Raw genomic sequence first — 16,699 nt, 5'->3', positions numbered from 1 at the left:
GGGGGCTCTGTGGTGTCACAATCCACAGCAGACATTATTATCATAAATATAATTAAATTTACATTCTACGTCAAGACGAATCAGCGCCATTCACAGCAGCTGTGCATATACACCAAGTTATACTGCAGTGCGCAAACAGCCAGATATTAGAATAATAACACGAATGTGCTGTCGACTCCCTGACACTGTTGAAGTCCATGCTCTTTTGTCTATGAATTCAGATGCTGAGACCCTGGATAGTCCTTGGATGGGCGGCCACCATGAGATAACAGGTGCTATAGGCTGCCGGCCCACCACGTGGCGATGAGCAGACAAGTCAGCGCAGCAACATCCATAGCTGCACTGCACCTCTACGCTCCCACGTTCATGTGATCTGCCTTTCGCAGCCTCCACCAGTCGGCGATGACCGGGTTCAAATACCGAGAGGGGAAACTGGTTTCAGTGGATCTGTTTAGGCTGATGCAATGGCACGAAGCAAGATAAACACATAAGTGCTTGCCACAAATTAACCACAACACCTTTCTGATCTCGTCAAGGAGCAGAAACCATCAAGCGAACTCCGGTCATCCTCACAGTGATGGCTTTTGGCTCTCAGCCTTCGAACAAAGACGGTGACTGCATTGCATGCTTTCGGCCGTCTGGAACGCTCTTCCTTACAATATTAGGACACTACTGGGAGCTATGCACTTTTAAATTATCTAGATTTAAAACTAATTTCTTTAGAACTTCTTTTTGCGTTAAGTTTGTTGTCCTTCCCCTGCACCTCCAATTAGCACGGTTGGCTATGTTCGGTGTGAAAGAAGTTCAACACAAATTGTCTCTCCAAACAGGCACAACAAAACAACAACAACAACAAATTCACCCCCAGGAGGAGAAGGCGGTTGTTGTTGTTATTGTTACGAAACGTCTCGGTTCAAATCGATGGGGAAATAAACCAGTTGGTTTTAACTAACCAACAAGCAATGGCTTGGAGGTAGCCCGGTCGCTCAAGAGGGCTGACACCGTGCCAGAAACCGATAACCTCTTGTCCACCGCACAACTGAGCCACGGCAGGGCTGTGCCAAGCCAGCCCCGATGCGGCTCGGAAAGCGCCAGCTTGTTTTTCCGCAGCACAAGCCAAGCCACGTGCAATAGTCACGTATGCATGTTGAACTTCTTTCACACCGTACGCAGCCAACCAGTGCTAATAGGAGGTGCGGAATTGACGCCTCTTCCTGGGTGTGGGTCAACGTTTAATATCACAAAGATGATTAACCCTGCCCCTGGGACCATGCTTGACCCGCAAGCCAGATTCGGATGTGCCTGTGATGCTGAGATGGTGGGTCCAGATTCAGGTTTCAGCTGCCCACGATTAAAACCGGGTTCTCACGTCTCACAGAGTTGGTGGTCTCGGCCAGGAACACACAATTATTATTTTTTAATCATGTTTAAGTTCATCCTTTATACTTAATTTGAATGACATGCAACGCCCTTCGCCAAGCCTACAGAAAGCGTCGCCACTTGTTGGCACGTATCGCGAGCGTGAGAGGCGATTCTAAACGGCGAACCGAATCGCCGTTACAAGTCCAAAGAGCACGGGCTCCTGCAGGTGCGGAGAAGAAATGGATATGAACCGGCCCGGCTGTCACAGGACGTGACGCCTGTTCCTGGGTGGGTGTGGGGTGCGGGGGGTTAGTGTTTCGTGAGCAGCTCTTAAGCGGCGTTGTTTATACGGTTGTGTCACACGCACACAAAAAAGCTAAAGATCTCCCGTATGGCCTTAACAGACTGTTGCAGCAAAGTGCTGTTAGCGAACGCCTATGAAGGGCGGTACGGCACACTAGGGGGTGGGTAGCCAACACCACGCCTGGCCGCCTTTGTCTCTCCAGTGGCAATGTTTACACACTGCACCAGGTACTCATTTGAGGCTGAGTCGACCTAGAGGAGGCCCAGAACCGGTTCATATTATCATCACTGGTGTTGGCCGTGAGCGGGAATAGAAACCATTTAGCCAGGTTCGTAGCGCAGCATGCTAACCACTGCCCTACCGCTCTCCATACATGCGTTCTGCGAACCTGGGCACACCCTTTGAGATAACACAACCAACGGCAAACACAGACAATCGACTCACTCGATGATGGTTCGTTAGAGGAAGACAACCAATAAAATGAACTGATTGCTCTTTCTGCAACTCCACCTCCCCCCCCCACAAATATCTTTTCCCCCAGTGTTAGCCCAGGTGTGCTATCGGAGTCATGAGAGAGAATCCATTCGCAATACTCACTGAGCCGTGCGAACCCTTCGTCTGAGAGAACCCGTAGAAGCAGACACCGCAGAACTACTTATGAAATCGTTTTAAGTGACCTCTGTTCCGCACAGTAGAGGGCAGCGCTTTCGCACCCACCCAGAGACTAATATTCAGTCAATTTTATATTTACATTTTCTCAAGAGCCTAAATGTACCCAAATTTAAGTGTTGAACGAAATTGCATTCAATTATTTTTTTTGTGTGCAGTCGTTGGTCACTGGGCTACGACAATCAACTCGCTACGCTTGGGAACCCGGTTTGATCGCGGGCGGCTGCAACCAGGATCTCAGTGGTGCCGGCTCAGCGTCTCTGACCTCCGAGCAAGCGCAGCCAACTCCATAAACAAACCAACAGCTCTCATCGTAAAGATAAGCAAGCGTGGCCGCGTGTGTGTATGCATGGGTGCATGCAGACCCGTGCACTTAAAGTCAAGGTCAAGCATAACATCACCATGCAGTGATGTCAGCAGGTGATGCGCGCACGTGCGTATTGTGCACGTGTTTATACATCGCTGGCAAAACTCGGTTCACACGTTAAACCGTTCTGCATGTACATTCCAGACGTATCGACGTATTAGTAACAATAATGATTCTTTACAGCCACTTGGTCGATCCACTGCTGGATGGAATTTGTACCGTGTCAGTCACAGGAGTTGGCTGTGGCCGGGAACCAAAGTGCATTCGGGATTTATGCCGTTCCTATGGCACAGAGGCTACCAGAGAGCACGTCCAACTTGAGTCTACCGCAGAAAAGGCGGACAGCGACAAATCCTGCAAAGTGACTGGTAATTGTGGGTTGGTGGGTGGGTGGGTGAGTGAGTGGGTGGGTGAGTGGGTGAGTAAATGAGTGGATATGTGGTTGGGTGAATGAGTGAATGAGTGGGTGAGTGAATAAGGAGTTGAGTGGGTGAGTGAATGAGTGGTGGGTGACTATATGGGCTGGACACAGTCTACTGCAGAATTGGCTGACATTGACAAATTTTGCACAGTGACTGACAATGGTGGGTGAGTGGGTGGGTGGGTGGGTGAGTGGGTGAATGAGTCGGAGAGTGGGTGAGTTAATAGGTGAGCGAGTGGATGACTAGAAGGAACAGAAACACTGCAAGTGCTGAATCTCGTCTTGGTGTGTGGGAGGATCAGGACACCGCGTGGTTCCAGTTGCCATCAACCGCAGTTCAAGATGACCGGCTTTGGCAGAAACTGGCACCGTGCACACACCATCCACATAGGACGGCGGTGCAGTTTCGTGTAGATCACTTAGAGAAGCCTAATTCGTAACGTAGTGCATTTACCACTGCACAAAGGCAAAGATCCCTCATATAGCCCTTAATAGACTGTTGAGCCAAGAGTTGGGGCAAGTGCTGTTAGGGGGATGGGTAGCAAGCATCACGCCCGGCCGCCTTTATCTCCCCAGTGCTGATGTGTGTATGTTGAACTTCTATCGCACCGTATGTAGCCAATCATGCTAATCAGGCACTCATTTGAGGCCCAGTCGACCTAAGAAAGGCCTGGGACGGGTTCAGATAATCGTCATCGGTGTTTTCCGTGAGCGAGAATTGAACTCGGGTCGTCGCCGGGTTTGTAACAGCTACGCTACTGCTCCCCACGCTGCTGCGCTCGCACACCCACTGCTGCACACACACTGCTGCGAACACTGTTGCACATACACACTGCTGCACACACGCACACACACCGCTGCACACACACACTGCTGCGAACACTTTTGCACATACACACTGCTGCACACACACACACACTGCTGCGAACACTGTTGCACATACACACTGCTGCACACACACTGCTGCACACACACTGCTGCGAACACTGTTGCACATACACACTGCTGCACACGCACACCCACTGCTGCACCCACACACACACTGCTGCGAACACTGTTGCACATACACACTGCTGCACACGCACACACACTGTTGCACATACACACTGCTGCACACGCACACACACTGCTGCACGTACACACTGCTGCACACGCACACACACTGATGCGCACACACACACTGCTGCACACACACACACTGTTGCACATGTGCACACACTGCTGCACACACACACTGCTGCACACACACACACTGCTGCACACACACTGCTGCACGCACAAACTGCTGCACACACGCACGGCTGCGGTCACACACACACACACACACCGCGGCGCGCGCCCACACCTGTGAAGGCGGAAGAGCTCGTCGGCGTCCCTGAAGCCGTTGTTGAGCAGCATGTTGATGCCCTTGAGGGCGAGGTGAGCGTCCACCGAGTCCTGCACATCCAGCAGTGAATCCGGCGTGCCGGCGGCCGGCCCCCGGTCCGTGGGGCCCCCCGAGGAGGCCCCGTCCCCGTGGGCCCCGGCGTCCGAGCCGTTCACGTGGTGGTGGCTCGGCCGCTCGGCCATCGGCGCTCGCTCTGGGCGTGCGTGGTGTGTGCGCGGTACGGCGTGCGTGCGCGCGTGTGTGTGTCACGGTGTCTTTGCGTCAGTTTGTGTCAGCGTGAGTTTGTGTGCACGTGTTTATTTGCGTGTGCGCCAGTGTGCTTGTGCGTGCATGTGTATTTCTGTGCGCGTCGATATGTGTGTCAATGTGCGTGTTCGTATGATTGTGTACAAATGTGTGCAACGTCTGCATGTGTGTATTTCTGTACGTCGTGTGAGTTTGTGTGTGTGGCGTGGTGTGTGTGGCAAAGTGTGTTTGTGTATCAGTGTGTGGAGGAGGAGCGGAAGTGTCGTGGTTAGCGCACCGTGGTACGAACCCGACGACCCGAGTTCCATTCCCGTTCACGGCCAATAACAGTAATGATTCATTATCTGAACCAGTCCTGGGTCTCCCCTAGGGCGACTCAGCTTCAAATGAGTACCTGGCGCGTAAACATCACCACTCAGGGAGACAAAGGTGGTCAGGCGTGGTTCTGACCATCCAACCCCTCGTGTGCTGTTGCTGTGCCAGCCTTCATAGGTCCTCACTAACGGCACTTGCCCCAAAAAGTCTGTTAAGGCTACACGGGGGATCTTTGTCTTGTCTTGCGAGTGTAACAAACGTGGCTTACCGAATGAATGTCATTGGTTTTTCATGCAGCAGCCATGAAACTGAACGCACCATCCCAGCCAGCGCGAGAGAAAAAAACGTCAGATCATCGGAGTACGTCCGACACCACGATGTCGTACGAACGTTCGTCCCCCTCATCGAAAGAGGCGGGCACACTTACCACGCAAACCTTAATCACAGTACTCAGTGTTTGACTTTGGGGCCGTCCATGAATGACGTCACGCGATTTTGCACGATTTTTGACCCCCCCCCTCGTCACACGGCGTCACAAAAAGTCAGACCCCCCCTCAAATATGACGTCACAAAGCTCTGTACCCCCCCCCCCCCCAAAAACCATATTTAATATGGCGCTGGACTCTAATGCTGTAGGCGAAAACATTTATTAAAAAGGAGGCGTTGGAAAGCTGAAATTTTGTATAAAATTCACTTGAAAATATTCATCGTCTAACTAAAACTGCAGATGTTCAGAATATTATATTGAAATTATCTTATAATTATCATATATTAAAAGTAATTATAACTATAAAAATACTTGAAACTTTGTAGTAGAACGAAGCAAAATGGAGAGTACAATTATAACAATCACATATTCATTCCACAGAATGAAAAGCCTTGGTGGAATCATTCAAATCAAAATGTTGAATAACTAAATGTATGCTTCTCCGATGGAGAAGTAAAATGCTCCTTCATGGAATAAATAAAAGGTGACCTCAGTAAATTTAAATAATCAAATAGTTAATAATGAAAACTAATCAAAATTAGTGTTGTTATAACAATTCTATTTAATTAAGTAGAACGTGTTGTTTATATGTTTGATTCAAAGCTTTCGTGACTGCAGGGATTCATATTCTTGGTTCTTTCGGTAAATTCACGTAGAAGGGAAACAAAATAATAAAAATATAATACAATAAAATTCTCACGACGCTAGAAAATTTTCTTGCTGTGGTTTTCACACCTGATGATGATTGCTTGTGTTGCAGTCGAAACGTCGTGATAATTTTATTGTTTTACATTTTTATTATTTTATTGTTTCCCTTCTACGTGACTATACCGAAAGAACCAAGAATATGTGTTGTTTATATTTAAAGTTGTGCATTTTGGTGTGATGTCACATTTCTCAAACCACCCCCCCCAGTCACACATCGTCACAAATGTCTGACCCCCCCCCCCCCCCGGTGCGTGACGTCATTTATGGACGGCCCCTTCACTCCTCTACCCACAAGTAAAGATCCACTTTGTGAGACTGCACTGACCGATTGCAACCACGTCTTGAGAGTGTCTTAAACGCGCGACGGAAATCGTGGAACTGCTCGCCTTCACGCACCTCCTGAAAAGCGCTCAACAACAACAACAGCAACCAACGTGCGACCAAATGTCCATCACACACATGCAGCTCATTCGAACAAAGACGGACGCGATGGGACACACACTGAGACGCATCGAGTCGTCTGTCCCTCGCTGCCCCGTAGCCTCGTAGCCCCTCTGCTAATGCGGCAGAGAAAAGTTGCCGTTGCAGCAGAAGTGTACTCTCCACTTGTGCAGCGGCATCTTCCATGCCTGTGTGTGGTGAGCTTCTTTCGCGCCGTACGTAGCCAACCGTGCTAATCGGGGGTGTGTATGTTGAACTCATTTCGCACCGTACTTAGCCAGCCGTGCTAATCGGAGGCACGTGAGCATGTTGAACTTCTTTCGCGCCGTACGTAGCCAACCGTGCTAATCGGAGGTATGTATGTTGAACTTTTTTCGCACCGTACGTAGCCAACCCTGCTAATCGGAGGCATGTATGTTGAACTTTTATAGTACCGTACATAGCCAACTTGTGCTAATTTGAGGCACGAATGCCTAACTTCTTTTGCACCGTACGTAGCCAAACGTGCTAATCGGAGGAATGTATGTATGTTGAACTTCTTTTGCACCGTACATAGCCAACTGTGCTACTTTGAGGCACGTATGTTGAACTTCTTTTGCACCGTACATAGCCAACTGTGCTAATTTGAGGCACGTATGTTGAACTTCTTTCGCACTGTACGTAGCCAACCGTGCACATCGGAGGTGCGGGGGGAAGGACAACAAACAAAAGCAGTTCTAAAGAAATTAGATTTCAATCGAGATGATTTAAAAGTGCATAGCTACCAGTGGCTTCCTAATATCGGAAGGAAGAGCGTTCCAGACGGTCGCAGCAGGGCATCTGAAAGCACGCGATGCAGTGATCACCATTGCAGGCTTTTGTAATGAGATGCAGTCGCATTGTGGATTGTTTCATAACAACCCAAGCGGGTTATTATGAAACGCACCTGTTCACAAAGACATCAATGTGAGCGACACAAAGCACAGCCGTGGACGGCTGACAGATAAACACTGCAAGCAGTTGATGATCGATGAGACCATGCCCATAATTCGACATGGCAATTCGTTATGCTGACGATATTGGACACTATTATAATAATGATCATTTATAATGATGGATTTAAGTTATCATGATGGGAGCAATGATGTTGCTTTGATTGTTATGATTATGTTGATGTAAAGGTGACGATGATGATGATGGCAGTGATGGTCGCAGCGATGACGACCTTGACATTGACGACGTTGATGGTGATGTTACCAACAGATAATCACGAATGATATTGATAATTGTGACGATGGCAGTAAGTATAAATTTATACTTACGATGATATGAGTATACAACCGATGTTTTAGCTCAGGGGTCGGCAATCGAAATAACAAGACGAGAATTCAGTTTAACAAAAAGTAAACCCCTCAATAGACGGTGACGATGTGGACGGTGACGATGTGGACGGTGACGATGTGGATGGTGACGATGTGGACGGTGACGATGTGGACCGTGACGATGACGTTGACGATGTTGATGTTGACAGTGGTGATGCTAATGTTGACAATGACGACGATGCTGACAATGACGACGATGCTGATGTTGACAATTATGATGATGTTAATAATAATAATAATGATGTTAACAATGATGATGATGTTGGCATTTACCACAACGATGACGTACTGCACCTCGACCCTTCTGGGCCAGTAAGCATGGCACGTTCGGCCAACGTTGACCCAAAGGGGATCCAACACACATGGCCAACAACGTCGGCGCAACGTGGACATGCTTACTGGGGTGTCACCCCCTTGTGACCTTCAACGTATTGTCCAGGCCCATCGTGGAACCCACGTGCACCAGTAACCCATTGCTCAAGATGTACAACCACTCAAGATGTACAGCCACTCAAGATGTACAACCACTCAAGACGTACAACCACTCAAGATGTACAGCCACTCAAGATGTACAACCACTCAAGATGTACAACCACTCAAGATGTACAACCACTCAAGATGTACAGCCACTCAAGATGTACAACCACTCAAGATGTACAGCCACTCAAGATGTACAACCACAGGACTGCGCCCTCGAAGCGTTCGAACAAAGTTCGTGAGAGAAAACATAAAAACAAGCTCTGGAACCTTAAAACTTGCCCGTTTTTTCATTGACCGATCTTAATTCATCCGTGCAACTGGCACAACCAAAAACGTGAGGTTTGGTGAGGACAAATCGCCGTGTCGTCTCTGCGAGAGCAACACGGCCTCGCGCACCACTGATCGAGACAATGCTGAGAGTGACGACGATGATGATGATGATGTTGACAATGCTGATATTGAGAATGATGATGATGTTGACTGATGATGCTGTTGGCAGTGATGATGCTGATGTTGACAATGATGATGATGTTGACAATGATGATGATGCTGACTGATGATGATGTTAATAATGATGTTGACAATGATGATAATGTTGACGGATGATGATGTTAATAATGATGTTGACAGTGATGATGCTGATGTTGACAATGATGACAATGATGATGATGATGTTAATGATGTTGACAAAGATGATGATGTTGACAATGATGATGTTGACGGATGATGATGTTAATAATGTTGACAGTGATGATGCTGATGTTGACAATGATGATGATGTTGACAATGATGAGGATGTTGACTGATGATCATGCTAATAATTATGTTGACAATGATGATGATGTTCACAATGATGATAATGCTGACTGATGATGATGTTAATAATGATGTTGACAATGATGCTGGTGTTTACAATGATGATACTGACAATGATATTGACGGATGATGATGTTAATAATGTTGACAATGATGATGATAATGATGATATTTACAATGATGATACTGACAATGATGATGATGTTGACAATAATGATGATGACGGATGATGATGATGATGATGTTGACAATGATCATACTGACAATGATGAAGATGTTGACAATGATGAGGATGTTGACTGATGATGATGTTAATAATGATGTTGACAATGATGATGATTGATGATGTTAATAATGATGTTGACAATGATGATGATGTTAATAATGATGTTGACAATGATGATGATGATGTTGACAATGATGATGATGATGATGTTGACAATGATGATGATGATGTTGACGGATGGTGATGTTAATAATGATGTTGACAATGATGATGACAATGATGATGTTGACTGATGATGATGTTGACAATAATTATACTGATGATGATGTTGACAATGATCATACTGACAATGATGATGATGATGTTGACTGATGATGATGTTAATAATGATGTTGACAATGATGATGCTGATGTTGACAATGATGATGATGTTGACGGATGATGATGTTAATAATGATGTTGTCAATGATGATGACAATGATGATGATGTTGACTGATGATGATGTTGACAATGATCATACTGACAATGATGATGATGTTGACTGATGATGATGATGTTGACAATGATCATACTGACAATGATGATGATGATGATGATGTTGACAATGATGACTGATGATGATGATATTTACAATGATTTTGACAATGATGATGTTGACAATGATGTTGACGATGACAGCGGTCGTGCGAGTCAGCAATGTCACTCACAGCCGCAGTTCACACAGCTGCCCGACAGTGTACAGCTTTCAACACAAAGCCCTTATAAACACCACCACCACCAATTCACTGTTCAGGGCCGACAGGGCAGTGTTAACACACCTGGGTTCGATTCCCGACTCGCGCGCCTTTCTGTTCAGCATGGGTTTCCTCTGGGTTGTCCGTGTTTTTTTCCCCCCCATCACCATGGGCAAACTAAAAATATAATTGGTATTGGCCAAGCAGTTCCCAATGCTGAACAATAACCTGGAAACTCCTCAATTTGGAATTACACAGCAGCAGAAAAATAATCGTTCACCCCCTACTGAGAAAACTTGCCCGGAACGCTCCTAAAATCCGAATCATCTGAGTTCGATCCGCCGTCAGTGTCACGTTGCATCAGAAACCTGTGTGTCCGTCTCCCTTATGTCAAATTCAGAATGTAACCGAGTACTTGAGGTACTTGGTTACAGTCGAGAGAGATTTTTGCACATTACCGTCACATGAGTATGTAGAGTGAGGGAAAAAAGTATTTGATCCCCTGCTGATTTTGTACGTTTGCCCACTGACAAAGAAATGATCAGTCTATAATTCTAATGGTAGGTTTATTTGAACAGTGAGAGACAGAATAACAACAACAATAACAAAATCCAGAAAAAACGCATGTCAAAAATGTTATAAATTGATTTGCATTAAAATTCTAGACTGATCATTTCCTTGTCAGTGGGCAAACGTACAAAATCAGCAGGGGATCAAATACTTGTTTCCCTCACTGTACATCCATTCACAGACACATTGTCACCCACACCACGGCACAGACACCATAATCACACGCAAGAGAGACACACTCAACGTAGCTCACACCGTGCCATCAGCATACCCACACACCGACCACACTTCCACATATACTGTACCCCATCTCATACAGACGCTACACACGTAACGTTACACACAATAACACACACCACACATCACAGAAGCCATCAAACACCCACGTCGCAGTCCATCACACACATTACATAACATAACCCATCACACACACATTACAGACACCCCATCACCACGTACTTCCCAACACGCACACACATCACACAACACATCACACACATCACACACACACCACACACACATCACATACACATCACATACATCACACACATACATCACACACACATCACACATACATGACACACACACATCACGCATACACATCACACACACACATCACACACACACACATACATGACACACACACATCACGCATACACATCACACACACACACATCACACACACACATCACACGCACACACATCACACACATCACACACACACCTCACACACACACCTCACACACACACATCACACACACACACATCACCCACACACACCAACCACATCACCCACACACATCACACACGCACACACATCACACGCACATCACACACACACACCTCATACACACATCACGCATACACATCACACACACATCACACACGCACATCACACACACCTCACACACACACCTCACATACACATCACACATACACATCACACACACACATCACACACACATCACACACACATCGCCCACACACACATCACACACACATACATACACATCACACACCACACATACACATCACACACACATCACATACATCACACATACACATCACACACATCGCACACACCACACACACAAATCAACACATACACCACATACACATCACACACACACACATCGCACACATCACACACACACATCACACACACACACATCACACACATCACATCACACACACACATCACACACACATCACACACACATCACACACATCATACACATCACACACACACATCACACACACACATCACACACAACACACACACACATCACACACACACCACACACCCCACACACACACATCACACACATCACACACACACACCACACACACATCACACACACACATCACACACACACATCACACACACACACATCACACACACACATCACACACACATCACACACATACACCACACACACACATCACATACACACACACACATCACACACACATACACACATCACACACACCACACACACACATCACATACACACACACATCACACACACCACACACACACATCACACACACATACACACATCACACACACATACACACCACACACACACACCACACATCACACACACACACACCACACATACACACATCACACACACACATCACACACATCACATCACACACACACATCACACACATCACATCACACACACACATCACACACATACACATCACATACACACATCACACACACCACACACACGCACCTTCACGGGCCGGTGAAATTCACTGCCGTCTGCTCCAAACAGCAACGTCCCGGACACAGGACGACAATGACGACCGCTGCTATTGACTGATGACGATGTTGACGATGTTGACGCTCCTGCTGCTGATGATGTTGATGTTGTTGTTGGGTGATGATGAGAAGACACTGTGGGGGGGGGGGGGTTCGGGGTGACGCTTCCGAGGCCGCGGCGAGCTGCAGGGTCACGGTTCGCCTCCCGTGTCTGCGGTGACGATGCTCGCGTTGGGGGGCGGGAGCTGAGATAAGTGGGCGGGGCATTGTGGCGAAGTAGGCGGGGTCGTGGGGCCCGAGTGGGCGGGGGCAGGGGCTTGATGGGCGAGGTCGTGGGGCAGGGGTTTAGTGGGCGGGGTCGTGAGACGGAGTGGGCGGGGCCAGGGAGCGTAGTGGGCGGGATCATTGATATTTTCGCTCCTGAATGGATCGAGAATCGACACGATTTCATTGCACGATTTGATTCCGCGCTTTATAATTCTTTATTGATATTGCTGTACAAATACAATGAACCATCCACCACCCCCCCTACAAACTATGTTTATTTTTTTTTACCATACTTCACCGCGCTGGTCAGTGCAGATAGGTGGGGGCAAGACCGGTCCATGAGGTCGCTCGCAACAGATTCTAGGCGCCGATGAGAATCGAACTGAGCTCGCCCGAGAATGCACAGCGCATTGCGCTAACCACTCTGCGTTTTGCATCAATCGTGGCGCTGCACACAGCCTCACGATATTGACGTGTAGAAATCGGTGAGAATCGACTCTACGCTATTTGACACGTTAATTCTCGGAATCGATTTAATCGAACTTTCGAATCGAGTGTCGGTGCTTTCGGGGCGGAGTCAATGGGGAGGCGGAGCGTGCTTTCATTTTCCGTTCCGCCCATTCCCCCTCCCCTCTCTTCTCCGTACGCGATGACGTCACACCGAATAACGTGATGACGTTTAACACAAACATCATCAGCCGACTCCACTGCTGAATGAAGGCCTCACTAAGGGGCCGTCCATAAATGACGTCACGCGATTTTGGACGATTTTTGACCCCCCCCCGTCGTCACACGACGTCACAAAAAGTAAAACCCCCTTCAAATATGACGTCACAAAGCTCTGCCCCCCGCCTCCAAAACCATATTTCCATTTTGAAAATAAAACATGCTTCAAATCGCTTTAAACTCGTCATTGTAGTGCGAATTTAATGTGGCGCTGCACTCTGATGTTGTAGGAGAAAACATTTATCAAAAAGTCTATTTAATTAAGTAGAACGTGTTGTCTATATTTATTTAAAATTGCGCATTTTGATGTGACGTCACATTTCTCAAACCCCCCCACCCCCCGCGTCACACATCGTCCCAAATGTATGACCCCCCCTCCCCCCCACTAGGTGCGTGACGTCATTTATGGACGGCCCCTAAGCCACCGGCCACCTCTACGATCCAAGAATCCATCTCCTCCACTCTCATCGGTGGACATCCCATGTCTGACAAAATGCAAAAATGTTCGGCTCACAATGAATGGTATCGTTGAAAACGACACAGGAACGCTGCACAAAATTATTGCGAAAAGTGTGACATTGTCATCTGGGACGAACCCGATGACGTCGTGAGCACAGTAATGTCAACAACGGTGTGGCGTAAGCTTGGACCCGCGAAACTACGTGATGACGTCACGGCGCGGCGAAATTGGTAACGCGGTGACGTCATACGCGAGTTACCACCGCTGTGGTGTCCCATCTGACAACGTAGTCCGGATTATAAGACGCACCGGAAAGGAAGACTCACACACTGGATTATAAGACGCACGGGAAAGTAAGACACACACTGGATTATAAGACGCACCGGTAAGTAACTCACACACTGGATTATAAGACGCACCGGAAAGTAAGACTCACACACTGGATTATAAGACGCACCCGTAAGTAACTCACACAGTGGATTATAAGACGCACGGGAAAGTAAGACTCACACACTGGATTATAAGACGCACCGGAAAGTAAGACTCACACACTGGATTATAAGACGCACGGGAAAGTAGACTCATACACTGGATGATAAGACGCACCGGAAAGTAAGACACACACTGGATTATAAGACGCACGGGAAAGTAGACTCATACACTGGATTATAAGACGCACCGGAAAGTAAGACTCACACACTGGATTATAAGACGCACCGGAAAGTAAGACTCACACACTGCATTATAAGACGCACCGGTAAGTAAGACATACACTGGATTATAAGACGCACAGAAAAGTAAGACTCACACACTGGATTATAAGACGCACGGGAAAGTAAGACGCACACACTGGAATATAAGACGCACCGGAAAGTAAGTTTCACACACTGGATTATAAGACGCACCGGAAAGTAAGACTCACACACTGGATTATAAGACGCACCAGAAAGTAAGACTCACACACTGGCTTATAAGACGCACCGGAAAGTAAGGCTCACACACTGGATTATAAGACGCACCGGAAAGTAAGACTCACACACTGGATTATAAGAAGCACCGGAAAGTAAGACACACACTGGATTATAAGACGCACCGGTAAGTAACTCACACACTAAATTATAAGACGCACCGGAAAGTAAGACTCACACACTTGATGATAAGACGCACGGGAAAGTAAGACTTACACACTGGATTATAAGACGCACCGGAAAGTAAGATTCACACACTGGATTATAAGACGCACCGGAAAGTAAGACTTACACACTGGATTATAAGACGCACCGGAAAGTAAGACTCACACACTGGATTATAAGACGCACGGGAAAGTAAGACTCACACACTGGATTATAAGACGCACCGGAAAGTAAGACTCACACACTGCATTATAAGACGCACCGGAAAGTAAAACTCACACACTGGATTATAAGACGCACGGGAAAGTAAGACAAACACACTGGATTATAAGACGCACGGGAAAGTAAAATTTACACACTGGATTATAAGGCGCACCGGAAAGTAAAGTTCACACACTGGATTATAAGACGCACCGGAAAGTAAGACTCACACACTGGATTATAAGACGCACCGGAAAGTAAGAATCACACACTGGATTATAAGACGCACCGGAAAGTAAGACTCGCACACTGGATTATAAGATTCATTACCCAACAATTGGTGATATCCATTTCATCAATACGCTCCACAAGGGCATTTTAATGTGGTGGGTTTGACCTCACCTTACAATCAGCAGCTGCTCACGGTCCACCCTGAATCGCATCCGCTGAGACAAACCGTGCACGGATACCTGATGCACAAATGGAACATTAACAACAAAAAACCTCTCCCCTGTCGTCATCCAGAGCAGACCGTACAACGTGGAGCGATGACGCAATCGCCCGATCCACAAACGCTTAAGAGGCGTCGCGGACGTCTGTAGCCGTTGCTCTGCATCTACATCATCGGCCGTACGAAAGAAGAGGAAAAAGGAGGAGCAGCTTCCTGCCGCTGTCTCCTGCCCCTCTCTCGGTTTGGCCTTGCGACCAGGGTCCAGTAGCTATTTACTGTCTTTCTCCATGGCTATGTTGAAGCGATCATCGGCTGCCTTGCCCACAGCTGTCGCCCCATACGGTTTACCCCGTATTCTTGTACAGGGAAATTGAGTTGTTCAGGTCCACACGGCGTACAGCCGTTTCAATACGGGCAACATTTGTTTTGGTATGTTTTGTTTGTGTTTCTCCCTTGTGGTGGGACTTCGTGGGATGAACGTTGAGATTACTAAGAGCGCGGGGTGACCAATAAGGTCTGAAGTGGTCTGTAATAAGGTAGGAGGCACTGATAAGGGGTTGACAGGTATGCCTTGCCTGTCATCACTGCCAAGTAAACATTGAACGTGGGCCCAACGTTGGCATGCTCACTGGGCAAAGTGTTGTCACTGAGTCAAGAGAGAGAGAGATTTGGGATGTAAGAAAGTTCGCACGCTGTGAAATTTGATGCCGATGCAAGCGGGCGAGTCAGTGCGCTAACGGAGCCTCCTGCTCCACTTGCTCCTCCTGCTCCCCTTGCTCCACTTGCTCCACT

General features: G+C 47.3%; 1 protein-coding gene across 5 annotated transcripts in view; it reads right to left on the bottom strand.

The window, feature by feature from the left end:
• TTC39C (tetratricopeptide repeat domain 39C) overlaps window positions 1-15,935 on the bottom strand; it is a 65,934-nt gene extending 49,999 nt beyond the window's left edge. For 2 of the 5 annotated variants that reach the window (XM_076073646.1, XM_076073658.1), the window contains exons 1-2: window positions 12,641-12,780; window positions 4,469-4,931 (exon numbers count right to left, since the gene is read on the bottom strand). In XM_076073646.1, coding sequence (XP_075929761.1) covers window positions 4,469-4,692 — 224 coding nt within the window. In that variant the 5' untranslated portion in view covers window positions 4,693-4,931; window positions 12,641-12,780. Of the gene's footprint in view, window positions 1-4,468; window positions 4,932-12,640; window positions 12,781-15,858 lie in introns of those variants that run through there. The other 3 variants (XM_076073648.1, XM_076073655.1, XM_076073663.1) reach the window with 3 other exon arrangements.
• Window positions 15,936-16,699: the final 764 nt, after the last annotated feature.

This window comes from Petromyzon marinus, chromosome 3, assembly GCF_048934315.1.
Source record: "Petromyzon marinus isolate PM22_M1 ecotype Great Lakes invasive population chromosome 3, UKy_Petmar_22M1.pri1.0, whole genome shotgun sequence".
In the NCBI taxonomy this organism is placed as follows: domain Eukaryota; kingdom Metazoa; phylum Chordata; class Hyperoartia; order Petromyzontiformes; family Petromyzontidae; genus Petromyzon; species Petromyzon marinus.
The sequence above is the reverse complement of the archived record's forward strand: the minus strand, read 5'-3'. Positions and strand labels throughout refer to the sequence as shown.